We start from the raw sequence: 14,172 nt of genomic DNA on the forward strand, positions 1-14,172 counted from the left end.
ACATGAAATCCTTTGTCGCATAATTGACTTATGCTTAGAAGGTTGTGCTTGAGTCCTTCAACATATAGTACACATTCTATAGTTGTTGATGGTGGTTTTCCAATTCTACCAACTCCAAGAATTCTTCCCTTGTTGTTGTCACCATATGTGACATATCTTTTATCCCTTGGAGTAAGGATAGAGAATTTACTTTTATCGCATGTCATGTGTTTTGAGCAGCCGCTATGCAAGTACCATAATTTGCAGGCGGCTCTCAAATTTTCCTACAAAACAAATTAAGTTTTGTTAGGTATCCAATATTCTTTGGATCCTAGATGGTTAGTACCTTTCTCAACCCATTTAAATTTTCCTAAGGGTACACCATATTTTCTAATCATGCAGTTGTTTGGTGTATGCCCATGAATTTTACAGTATGTGCATATGGGTTGATGAATGTGTATCCTAGATTTTTCAAATGCATGGGTACTTTTCTTTTGAAAAATTATTTTCTTTTGGACACTTGGTTTCTTGAAACCATGGCTTTTTGAATAGCCAAAACCTCTCCGGTCTATTGAGTGTCTTTGATCATTAATAATTTTTTCTAAACTTTTACCACTCTTGTTTAGCTTATTAAGTTCAAGACTTAATGTTGATACTTTGTTTTCAAGAGTGATGCAGTTTTGACAAGAGGATGATGGAGGTATGTTTCTAAATGCATTTAACTCAGACTTTTGTTTTAGAAACATTTTTGTTAATTTGACATATTCATCATGCAAGTCATTAAATGCAGATTGAAGTTCAGAATAAGAAAATAGATTAGAGTCGTTTACCTCTTCATCATCAGAATGATGAGATGCCATAAGTGATAGATGTACTTGCTCTTTGTTTTCTGTTTCAGATGCAGAACTGGTATCATTGTCTTCCCAAGCAATGTATGTTCTTCATCCAGTCTTCATATCATTCTTTCCTTTGAAAGAACCCTTTTTTAAATTTGGACAGTCCATCTTCATGTGACCAAGTTTGCCACATTCAAAACATGTAAAGTTTTGACTTGAGCTGGAGGCATCATTGTTCTTGGTGAATTTCCTTGTTTGACCAGTTTTTGCGCCTTTGTTCCTTTTTAGGAACTTGCTAAATTTCTTTACGAAGAGACTTATATTTTCGGTATTATCTTTTTCTGATTCATCTCCAGATGAGTCATATCTATCCACTTTTGTTTTTAGAGAAATATTCTTCTTCTTCTTTTCTTGCTCCTCATGTTGATCAAGTTGACTAAGTTCTAGTTCATGTTCCTTCAGTTTGCCAAACAAAGCAGCCAAAGACATTCTGGATAAACTTTTCTTTTCAGAAATTGCAGTTACCTTTGGTTGCCACATTCTGGTGAGTGATCTTAGAACTTTCAAGTTCAAGTCACTATTTGATAGAACTTTGCCAAGTGTAATAAGGTGATTGGTAAGGTGAGTAAACCTCTTTTGTAAATCTAGAATTTTTTCTCCAGGCTTCATACGAAACATTTCGTATTCCTGGGAAAGAGTATTGAGTCTCGACCTTTTCACTTCCTCTGTTCCTTCGTGTGTGGTCTCTAGAGTATCCCACATTTCTTTTGCAGATTTACAATTTTATACTCTAAAGAATTCATCCATACCAAGTGTGAAGGTGAAGATGTTCTTTGCCTTTAAATCATATTGCACCTTCTTTTTGTCTTCATCGTTCCATGAAGATTTTGGCTTTATTTCCCTTATATTCTTGATGATAGTAAAGGGTATATATGGTCCTTCTTCAATGATATTCCATATGTCCAAGTCTTGAGATTCAATAAAGATCATCATTCTTATTTTCCAGAAATCATAGCACTCTCCAACAAAGAATGGAGGGCGGTTGATGTTGGAACCTTCTCCTAGGAATGATCTTGAGGCCATCTTGATATAGGATCAGACTTGATAATATCTTACTCAAATATAGCTTTGGTGCAATTGTAAGAACGACGTTGCAACTAAGAGGGGGTGAATTAGTTGACTTAAAAATTATGGCCACTTTTTCTGCAAAATCAAGAGTTAACGTGCAGCGGAAAAATAATCAAGATAAAATGAAAGAAATAAGGGAGAAGAGAATACATAGTGATTTTTATATTGGTTCACCATCTAGCCCACCGAAGGCTACGTTCGGTACTCTTGCAGCACAAGAGATTTCTTCACTAAGAATTATGAGTTGTAATTACAATATCTCACCCCGAGATTTATATGTACCTTACATACTCCCTAATCCTTATTCACTCTTGGTAAATACTTTTCCAAGTGATTCTAATCCCATTTCTTTGCACACCCCGATATTAAAATGGCACGCTCACTAATAACATGAACTTTTACACCTTTCCGTCAATTTATTAAAAATCCTATTATTAAAACAAAATATTTTATTTTTTATTTTTGTGTTTGAAAAGAGTTCATCTTGCTCCTATGTATCTCTAAGTGCAATAGGAAAATCAAGACTACGTAGTTCTGGTTATAAAAGTGATAATTAGTTCAGTTGATTTTGAAAATGTCGATTTGGTTGGGTTTGACTTTCATAGATTTTAAAATATTTGAAATATATGATTATTTTAATTCAATGAAACTAATAGCTTAGAGACGGTATTGGTCGTAGACTTTTATCCCATTTTTAGAGAAGTTAGAAACGACTCAAACCATGACCTTACCATAAAAATTTCATTAAATCTTTTTAATTATTACACATTCACAATTATACTTTTTATAGAAGGCATTTAAAAATAATAATAATTAATTTAATTATTACGACACATAGAACCATGTTGAATAAGATAAATGCAGCATACATAGGTTACGTGGATATTCATATTTGCATCATAGACAACATTAACTTGTAAAATATCTGCATTTAGTTTCAGTGCATCATTTGCATATATTCTTATGCCCCTTTACAACTTGGACAACCCCCATAATAATATCTTGCCTTCAACTAGTCAATTATTATAATCTATGAAACCATGCAAGCATCAAGGTTCACAATCACTACCTGGTTACCCTTTGGGTAAGCAACAATGATAGTTATTGAAAGCAACAATGGAGGATACGAAAGGCAACTAAGGAAAGTGTGAAGATATAAAAAAATGATGGTCTTTGTTGGTTTGGGTGTTAGCTATGAGTGTTAATAGACATGGTAGGAGTATGGAGGTGTGAACATGTTGAAGATTAGGAATTTAGGATAAACAATAAAAAGATGGTTATTAATGGCATGACCTAGAATAGGATCACTTAAGGGTTAAAGCATGATAAAATGGTAGGAGCTATACATGAATGAGAAAGAAAAGATGAACAAGAAAGAAGGAATAAAAAAAGAAAGAATAGAGAATCAAAGCCTCCATTGAAATGTAATATTTTTTATTATTATCATTGAATGAATAAGAAGTGAGTCAATATGGCTTATTTATACAAAAGAAAAGAAAGCTTGTAAAGCAAATAACTAACATAAACCTAATTAGATAATTCCTAACTTCTTAACCAACTATCATCTTCCCAAAATATCATCTAATATATCTTTAATATCCCCCTCAAGTTGGTGAGTGAAAATTTTCACTCTCCAACTTGGAATTGATTTGAAGCTTGATTTGAAGTAATAACGACGCTTAACTATCCATGATAGAAGTTATATCATCAAACGCTTAACCATCCATAGCATAAGCTATATATTTGCTTAACCACTATGGACAAAAGCTACCCATCCAATGCTTAACCATCAATGACAAAAGTTATATCTGAGCTTAACCATCATGGACAGAAGCGAACCAATCATTGATGATGAAAGAGAGAGAACGGATCAGAATCTTGATCCTAATGAGATGCTTTAATGATGAATAAGAAAGAGGGGTAAATGATGAAGAATAAGAAAATGATGTAATCTTGTATAGAACAAATTGGTCATGGTACTTCATTTTTGAAGAGCTTGAGGATATCAAGAAGCTAACTTATGTACTTGAAAAGAATTCTTGACCAAAAACAAATTCCTTTTATCTGAATTTGAAGGTCGATGAAGAAGGTGATGATGCAGAATTTAGGGCCATATGTATTGGTCACTGAAATTCAGAAGCTTGAGCACCGGCAGCTGCATCTCTCTACTGTAGATGAGATTGTGAGATAATAATGAGCATTCTTGGTGGTTTTTTTGATGGTTTTGTGGAGTTTGGCAGTGGTGATGAGTGAACTGATGGAGTTTGAATGGTCCTTTGGTTCTTGCATGAACGAAGAAAAAAAAACTTTCATCGTGTCTATAGATAAGGCAAATTGAGGAGACTCCATAGAGCAAGATTTCACAACTATGATGCGTTCAAAGCGGAAGCGACCGAATAATTATACTCTGATACTATGTTAAAATGGTAGGAGTCATGCATGAATAAGAAAGAAAAGATGAACAAGAAAGAGGAAGAAAAAGAGAAAGAATAGAGAATCAAAGCCTGCATTAAAATGTAACATTTCTTATTATTGTCATTGAATTGAATGAATAAGAAGTGAGTCATTATGACTTATTTATACAAAAGAAAAGAAGAAAAGAAAGCTTGTAAAACAAGTAACTAACACAAATTTAACTAGCTAATTTCTAACTTCCTAACCAACTATCATCTTCCAAAAATATCATCTAATATATCTTAAATAAAACCGTGGGAATGAAGTATATAAGAGATATATTATTATGGATGTTTATTTGATGATGTTTTTTTGGTTTTTGGATTGTTTTTTTAAGGTGGAAACTGGGTGACTCTTTATGGTTGAGAAAAAATGGGAGATTTTGTGAGTGGAAGGGAAGTGTAGGCCTTTGGACAATAGACCCAACTTTTGTTTGTTGGTGAAGTGTATGAATAGGTCGAATAAAATTGTGATTTATATATGTTGCTGAATGCCTTGCTTATTAGAGAAGAAAATATAGAAACCCTCATAATATAAGAAAGACAGAGAATGATGAGCAGTAGAAGAATAATAACTCTTTTTCTATAATCTCCAATTTTTATTTATTATCGCATAGAAGAATCTGACGTCTTTTCTCTTTCCATTTCTTCCTCCAACTTCCTTTTACGTTACTCCCTCTTATTCTTTTTATATTTGTCATGACATTTTACCTTCCTCCTATTTATCAGATGTAACTCTTCTCTCTCCAAACTCTATCTTAATGAATCTAATATATATTCACCTTTATCGTTTTCAATCATTTTCTAACTTACCAACATAATTAGAGGAAGCACATAAATAGAAACCTTAGACTTTATTTCTTCTCTTTCTCGTTAGCTACCATTCATCACAATTTATTTTCTAATCTTTATCATTAAATAATTTTGAGAAAGAAGAAAAAGAGAATATAAAAAACTCACTCAATTATATCAAAACGTTGGTAGCAAATTTTTATAAATGTTAATTCAATGCAATTAGTTAAAAAGGATAAATTGGTTTCCATACATAAAAATTCAACTTCTCAATTTTACTATTCTTTTGGTTTTGAAAATTTATATTTTTATAAGGTAAGTGGACAAAATTGAGTGTTCATAAAGTATATTTAATTCATACAATTAGCTTGAGTACCATTTTATTACGGGCAGACATGTTACTAATATTTTTTCTGATTTGTAATCGACTCTCGATCTCAGAACTCTTGTTAAAAAGACTATTTATCCTCAATTAGGCATAAAAGAGTGTTTTCTATATTATAACTATAAAAAAACATATTAGCGACTCTAAAACGTCATGTAGCTGGAAATCGGGCGCATAGATGGAGACTTTACTGTGCACACTTCTTCTAAAAGAATCAGACTCACAACAACTATTTGCATGGATTTAAATATTCTTACCTTTAAAAAAAAGAAATATTTACCTTCTTTTATTTCCCACTTCAATTATTTATTTATATAAACTTTCAATGTTTGGTCGGGGTAAAAAAATTATTTTCAATAAAGGTTTATAGTGTCCTTACACACTACATCGTATACTTGGGTTATATCCCACACATGTGCCTTGAACAAGTAGCATTAAAATTAGGATTGGGATAGAAGGGACATTCACTTTGCCTAGTGTTAGACATTGTCTCACTAATATTAGCATGATGAACCACTTAGATTATTCCTAGTCTTGTGAGTTAGGCGCTTGAGAGGCTAGACTCTTCTTGTTACTAACATAAGATATTTGGTTTCCTTTCTTTTGAGATTGAACGTAATCTGGTAACCTATAAGCCTAGAGTCTTTATCGAGTTCACTGTCAATAAGACCTAATACATTATCATATATTGTGACTTTTAGACAATCCAAAACCTTGTAGGTGTACATTATTTAAGACACCGAAAGAAAATTATATCCACCCATTTTCATCATCCATACATATCACGAAAGAGGATTTACCATCCCAAGTAAGAATAAGTCCTTCATTGATGCTTGAGTGATATAAGGATGTCATTGTACTAGGATAACCTTATGTCAAAAGGACAACTAACATTCATTGCACACTCATGAAATGGCTTAACACTCTAAGGATATTTGATATAAAAAAAGTCATTAAAGCTAGCTTGAGGTTATACTGTTTAATTCCAAGTTAAAGCTCATCCTCCCACATAAAACACTTTTCGATGGGCTCAATGTCCTAATGATAAGTTTCATCTACCAATAATGGGCCCAAATACCCTCGAGTGATTGTTTTCATAAGATTGTGTTTATACCATTTGTTTCCAAGCTATAATAAGTTTTCAATCATCACATAGTCGTTGATGGGCACAATGCCTATGGATAAAATTTCTATAATAAGCTTGGAGTTATATTGTTTAACTCTGAGTTGGCCTTTTAATATATTGTAATTAGGGTTTTATTTATCCGAAATAGGGTTCTCCACCCTATGGGCATATAAAATGCATTGACATTACTACACATCATGTTCATACACCTATTTGATCCATAATCGATTCCCGATCTCAGAACTCCCGTTTAAAAGACTATTTTATCCTAATTGGGCATAAAAGAGAACATTCTATATTTTAACCACAAAAAATATAGTGACTCAAGGCCCATGAGATATTTCTAATTGATGCTTATAATTAGTGCTTATATCTGGTGCATATTATAACAAGAAACTTCGGCCTAGTATATAACATTGATTTCTCTCTTCTATTATAATATTAGGCAAAATGTGACATTTAATAACACATTTAAATCACTAAAGATTTAAATATTTATTACAAATTTTAATAATATCTAACATTTTGTCATGAGTTCATAACTTAATACTTTTGGGTTGTGGGTTGATATAAACTGGGTCAAACTTTGAGTCAATTGAATCTAGTTATGGGTCATTAAAGTGTTTTGATAGAATATTTCATGTTGAACTATGAAAATTGACATTTTAGTTGGTCATAGATAATCTAAAAAACAATATTGTAAATAAATAGATAAAAGGATAGAGAGAGAATGGGGAGAATGGACAACAATAGTCACTCTCCTTGAGAGCATTACATGGAGTTACACTTTTTTCTTAAAAATGTCATCTATAAAGATGCATCTAATGACTTCAGTGTTTGAAGCTTGTATGCTTTTGATACGAGTTGAATATTTGTTTTGTATCCAAAGCTTGCCTATATCTAATACTTGTCTTCATCAAAAGATTGTTCGAGTCTAATACTTTTTCATCCAACATTTGTTTGTGTCCAATACTTGTCTTCGCTCAAAGCTTGGATGTATCTAATACGTAGGTGAAGAATACTTGTATGCATCTAATTCTTTTTAACAATTCACTCATATTGTTCCAACAATCCCCACAAAATTTTAAAAACATTTCATCAAACAATAATATTTTCCACAAAGGAATATATACTTGAAAGCTTTTCAACCAACTTGTCTCCTCAACAACATTTGTCACTACTATTATTTTAAATTTCATAGTGGACTAAGCCAAGATAATATGTTTAGAAATTCTTTTGTGAACATACCTATACTAGAGGGACAGAGAAAAAAGACTAGGAGATGCACGCGACTAAACACTTTTAATCATATTTTTATGTTGTGATAAGGTTAACATACTATCATATTGAAGTACAAACCTAATTTTAAACTTACTTGTTTTGATATATCTTATTTTGGGTTAAGTAGTCGATGTTTTTGGTGGGTCTAAGAGAAGGGGACACATTTGTTGTACCACAAAGTATGTCAATGGTTAGGATTGGTTGAAAATGCATTCAAGTAAAAAATTTAATAATTAAATATTTTTATAACAAATCATAAACGATAATACACTTTTATGGGAGAAGATATTCACCTCCAAGAGAAGGGGGTGAATTTATATTGTTGTTGGATGATCACAAGCTCCATTAAGAAACCTAAAAGCACTTGGATGAGTCTATGCCTCCAACTTTCACCTTCACCATTCAGAACTCTATCATCATTAGCCTAATCAAGAGCAATAAAGGTGAACAACTCTCTTTATTCATTGTTGTCATCAATTTTTATTGCCAAGTGGTTGACTATTATTCTTCATTATTGAAGGATTATGAAGAGTTTTAAAGTGCTTTTAAAAGGTTGTTTTTAATAACTATGAATTTTTCATCAACCTAAGGTCCCTAATGGAAGCATTCAAGCCATCATTAAGATGGAACCCTTAAATAAAAGAATTGATTTATATAATTTTATTAAAATCGGGTTCTCACTAATAGAATACCAAAAATACCCCGCTCAAAAGAGATCACGTGCAAATCATGTATAAGACGGTTTGAATAGATCAAATTAGAGTTGAGGAGTGTTTTTGTTGACTAGTTTCAAATTGTTTCTTTTCTCATTTTGAAAATTGCGGGTGCTCTCAGTGTTGGAATGGTGAGTTGCTTCTTCTTCTTCTTCTACCTTCTATCTATTGAAATTCGAAAACCTAGTTCTAACGCTTTCTCTAATTTCCCTTCATTCAGGCGGAATCCACCGAAGAATTCGAGCCCTTGTTTGATTACAGTCGCGTTCAGCCTTTTAATCCACTCTCTTTTCATGGTTCCCCGCTCTCTCTTTTCTTCTCTATTAAAAAATCATTTATTATATATCAATTTCGTTTTATTACTTTTGTTTCAAATGCTTTATGTTTATTTCTTATTACTGAATCTCGTGTTTTTGTTTTGTTCTGGTAGATGACGATGATGATGAAGTTTATGCTCATAAAAATAAGAAGAAGAAGGTTTCTCGGCCTGTGGTAAGAATTTTATCTCTATTTTTTAATCTATCTGAATCATGTGCTTACGGGAGTAAATTTTAGTTCAGTAACAAATGCTAGAATAATATCCTTTTAAGACTTAAGGAAAAAAGGCGACTTAGTTCACGAGAATCTCCCTATGTCTAGGGAGGATAGATGTGTAGCCTTACCCCGTAAACGGGTTGAATCTGTAATCTCTTGGTCACTTAGCGGTTACTTTGTTGTTGCGCTGATGCTCAGCCTCTTGTTTAAGATTTAAAATTTAGAAATTTTGTATTGGAAATTATGTGTTTTTTAGTTTTTCAAGATATTAAGTGCATCAAGCTTTTCAGTGTTTATGTTTTGAATCCTTGAATAATATTATTGGATACTAGTTATCATTCTTCTTATTTTACAAATATCGATTGGGTACACTAGTGAAATCTGTGTTTCTCTCTGCATGAATCGATTGTTTTTGTTAACTGAATTCTTGAAACAATTATGGGGTTTAGGTTGATAAAGGGAAGACTGATGTGAAAGAAGTACCTGTTGTGGAAATTGAAGACGATGATGATGATGATTGGTTACCTCCTCCGCCAAAGGTATCTTGTGATACAAAGAAGCTGATTGAGGAGGATTCTATTTTAAAGGAGTTGAGGTTGATTTTTTACCTTTTCATAGAAAATTCAGCTTTTTTCCTTTGTTGGTTCCATTTTTTATTTTTTTAAGCAGCAACCTACTTTTATAACCTTTAAAAGGGAATCCATTGGTTCTATTCAGTAGATTTTGCTCATTAAATGCTTCAATGAACATCTATTTACTGCTTGAAAAAATGGTCATTCCAACGAAGATGAACTTTTCCATTTTTTAGTGATTACATGACTAGTATTTGAATTGTGCCAGCTAGGCCTAACTCAATCTCAAAATCTAGCTCATAGGGTGAGGGATGCTTATGCCTTGTAAGCATTAACTTGATCATATTCTCATCCAATGTGGGACTAGATGTCTGTGAGCGTGAAGTTTGCAGGACTAGACATCTACGGGTGTCCCATCTTGAGGGTCAGACTTTGATACCATATTAGAATTGTGTAGGTTAGGCCTAACTTAGCCCTAGAAGCTAACTCATTCCGTGGAGATGCGTAAACCTTATAAGCACTGACTTGACTATATTCTATCTGATGTGGGACTTATCTTCACAATTAGTATTGAAAATCTTGTAGGAATGTCTCTAATTGCTTGAGTATTAGGGTATTCAGCAAGGTAAAGAAAAATAAAACATGTTTCTTCGATGGTTGTGTTGTTGGTTCTTTACTTTTCTGTTTTCTATAAGAATCATACCTCATAGTGTTGTTTCAGAAAATTGAACCTGGAAGGTTTCAGATAATGACCCTTGTCTAGTGCAGTCTCCTATAATAGGGAAATGAGGTGCTTAAGACTCCTCCGTCAATGTTGCTATTCATTTAGGTGCCATATTTTAGCTGCTTGTCATAGCCTCCTTTTTCAATACCCTTGCTTTTATATAATGTCGAGTGGCAAAATTTTTGCGAAGGCAATAGCATTACCAGTATAAATGCAGATTTTATGTTGGCCTTTGATTTATTTTTGGAAATTTTAAATGGCTAATTTAGCCCCATCAAGAAAATTCAATGTCGTAATGTAGTTGTTTACACCTAGTTATATTTTTATGCTGTTGATAACTTTCTGTTTGGGTGTTTAATCACTTCCCATGGAAAGGATAGTAATTTTAAAATGCAAAGAAAACATATTAGTGGAGGAGGGTGAGGCTTGTCACCAAGAGGCATGAGTTCAAATTCTAGAAACAACATCTACACGTATGGGGTAAGGTTGCATACATCTACCTTTCCCAGACCCACTAGGTGGGAGCCTTTGTGCACAGGATTTTCCCAAAGAAAGTATATTAGTGGTCAGAAATTGTAGGTGTTATACTGTTAGATATCTTTAACTGCATCTGGAGATGGATTTGGTTTTTAGATTACTCCAATTCCTAAATGACAATGACATGTAGGAGATTAATGCAGTTGAATATGTTCTCTATAGAAGAACAAAGCATTGGTTGGGATGATGGTTTTTAAAACTGAGTCAATTCTTGGTTTGGCAGCATTCCCATTCTCATCTAATGTTTGCCTTCGGTCATTAGCATTGTGTTGATACGGTTTCTCGTGCTCTTTATTTATAACCCGCTCCCCTTAATTTTTTACCAGTTGCTAGAAAGATTGATTCATGTGTGTAGATTGAAGAAGCAGGAGCTTGTCTCAATTTCCCAATCAGCTAAAAATATGCTACAAATTGTTGAGGAATCTGCAAAAAGAGAATTTAGCAATGTGTTGCAATCTTCCATCGATGGTGCAAGTGAGAAAACATCAAAGCCTCCTGAAAGACCGAAAATTCTCATATCTGTTCAAGATAAGGATGAACTAAAGCAGTTTCGTATATTCATGGTATGTGTTTCTGTCACAGCCTATACTTTGTGGAGTCAATGTATTTTTAATATTTTCTGCTACATATAATAATCTATTTTTAAATGGATACAAAAAATTTTGAGCTAAGTGAATGTTGAACTATTCAAAACACTTGCATTGGCTCGTAGAGCAAACTCGACTTATTTTTTAAAACTTGTTCTCCCCTTTATTTGTAGAGGTTCTGCCTCTGTTTACATGAAGAGATGTTTGAGGAAATTTTGTGATTTTGTGGTATGCTTTGTATTTTTTAAGCAACAAGAAAACAAGTTACAGTATTTTCTTTTTTTACTAATCTACTATTTGAATTTTATCCATGCTCAAGAGGTTTCTGATACTTTAGAGAGCATTACTAGTCTGCTTAGTCATTCTGACTGTCATTCTTCTATTTTGGGACCCTTTTTATTAGCATGTGCATTAATGTGAGATACATTTTAATCCTTTGGATAAACATTTTCCAGTAAGTAAGCTCTTTATTTTTTAGTTACATAAATAAGCTCTTATACAACATATAAATCCAATTCCAGAGTAGCTGATTACAGCTTTTCAAAAAATACGGTTGACTGTAATTTTTAGAAAAAATGCTTTGTATAACCCAAAAGCACTTTTTGGCCTGCTGCAAAAAAAAGATAAACACATTTCATTCTTCTGCTTTTCTGTTTTGGATGTGTTGGGATGAAGTATAAACCTCCTATTTCGGTTCTTCGTAGGATGACAAGTTTGAACGCATCATCAAAATATATGCGGATAAAGTGAGGTGTGACCTGCATCAAATAGCATTATCCTTCGATGGTGATAAAGTAGGTTTGTCTGACACCCCTGCTAGCCTTGGTATGGAAGACGGTGATATCATTGAAGTTCATGTGAAATCAAGGTGATCAAGGGTTCAAGCTGCAGAATGTTATGGCATCTTAAGTATTATAGTTTCTGGTCAGGCCATTCTGAACTTCATTGTGATCATTACTTGATTTTGCAGCCAATCTTAATTGTGAATTTTGTAGTCAGATTAGGGTTGCTAGTTATCTTATAGGAAACAATCTTTTCGTTTGCGAGAGTAAGGCTCAGTACATCTACTATCCACATCCCCCACTAGGTGGGGGCCTGGTGTACTGGACCATCCTTATAAACAGGACTAAAATCTTAATGCTGGTTGAATGATGAGGATGCTATTTTTATATATCCTATTAGGAAGTATAACTGTATAAGTAACTTTATTGTTTTGGCCATATTTTATATTTTTTGTATTATAAGCTCTCTTTCGAATGATCTGGTTTTAACTTATTTCTTAATCGCTGGTTATCTAATGTTGTCCTTTACTGGATTCTTGTAATAATTATATGATAGTTTGACCTTAATATGCACATTTATCCATCGAATTTAAGTACATTTTTTGTTCTCTCTTTCCTCATGCTCGGGTTTGGTCCTAATACAATCCCCTTCCCCTATCTTCTAATAATGCTATTTTAATTAGGTTAAAGTGTGATGAGCATAATATTTTTTTTAGAGTAAATTACATTGACACCCTCTGAGTTTTAGTGAAATTATACAAATCACCCATCACTTTTCTACATCTATACAGACTCCCTAATTTTTATACTTTCATTATACTCACCATCCCTGTATGAGGAATAAATGTAATATTTTAAACAAAAAATGTGATATATGCAATTAAGTTAAACAAAACATGGTATATTATGGAGACAAGTCCAAATAATATATGAGTGTTACCTCTTTATTATTTTTGGTTCATTACGATATAGTATAAGAGCGATTTAAACAATATCTCTTTAGAATCGTTGATAAATTTTGTAACAAAAAGTAATAAAGATATATTAATTTGTATATTATTTGGATTTTTCCTCATAATATACTATGTTTTGTTTAACTTAATTGTATTTATCATATTTTTCGTTTAAAATATTACATTTATTTCTCATACAGAGGTGGTCAGTATAATAAAAGTATAAAAACTATTGGGGGTTTGTATAGGTGTAGAAAATTGAAAAGTGATTTGTATAATTTTACTAAAATTCAGAGGTGTTAATGTAATTAAGTCTATTCTTTAATTAGTAATTCATTTATTTTCAAACCAAACCATTCATTCGTTGTATAAAGAACAATCCATTAGTAATTTATTATTTGATTGACTAATCCTTTATATTGGAATGTAAAAAGAGTCAAATGGATTGGTAATTCTTCTGAAGGATATGAATAAGATAATCTTAAATGTTATTGCATTTGTGGTACAAATGGGGAGCTTCGTAGGTTGTTGAGCCTCTTCCTCCACAACACTATTTGATCTTAGGCAAGGGTTGATGGTGTGGAACACATTTTCTGACTTAAAATGTGTCATTTCATACCTATTGTTTTTTATTGGTTATAAATATAAAGTTAATATATGTTTAATTATTTTTTATTTTTATGACTAATAAAAAAACAAGAAGTGCATAGAATGATAAATAATTTGACACAAGATTTGACTCCGGTTTACTAGGATATTGAGATTCATACCAAAGTGAACAACAAATTGA

At 32.5% G+C, this 14,172-nt stretch overlaps 1 protein-coding gene across 1 annotated transcript; it reads left to right on the forward strand.

The window, feature by feature from the left end:
- Nucleotides 8,745–12,907, forward strand: LOC109343660. The gene is made up of 6 exons (XM_019582071.1): nt 8,745–8,824; nt 8,914–8,989; nt 9,124–9,185; nt 9,677–9,822; nt 11,416–11,623; nt 12,352–12,907. Exons 1-6 carry the CDS (start codon nt 8,822–8,824, stop codon nt 12,517–12,519), a joined length of 663 nt encoding a protein of 220 aa, XP_019437616.1. The 5' UTR covers nt 8,745–8,821; the 3' UTR covers nt 12,520–12,907.

The sequence above is a fragment of the Lupinus angustifolius genome, chromosome LG03 (genome assembly GCF_001865875.1).
Source record: "Lupinus angustifolius cultivar Tanjil chromosome LG03, LupAngTanjil_v1.0, whole genome shotgun sequence".
NCBI lineage: Eukaryota > Viridiplantae > Streptophyta > Magnoliopsida > Fabales > Fabaceae > Lupinus > Lupinus angustifolius.

Excerpts from the sequence above, each read along its gene's own strand:
- LOC109343660 (XM_019582071.1), top strand. Across the intron at positions 9,186-9,676 it reads AGAAGGTTTCTCGGCCTGTG|GTTGATAAAGGGAAGACTGA; the intron begins GTAAGAATTTTA and ends TATGGGGTTTAG. Across the intron at positions 11,624-12,351 it reads AGCAGTTTCGTATATTCATG|GATGACAAGTTTGAACGCAT; the intron begins GTATGTGTTTCT and ends GGTTCTTCGTAG.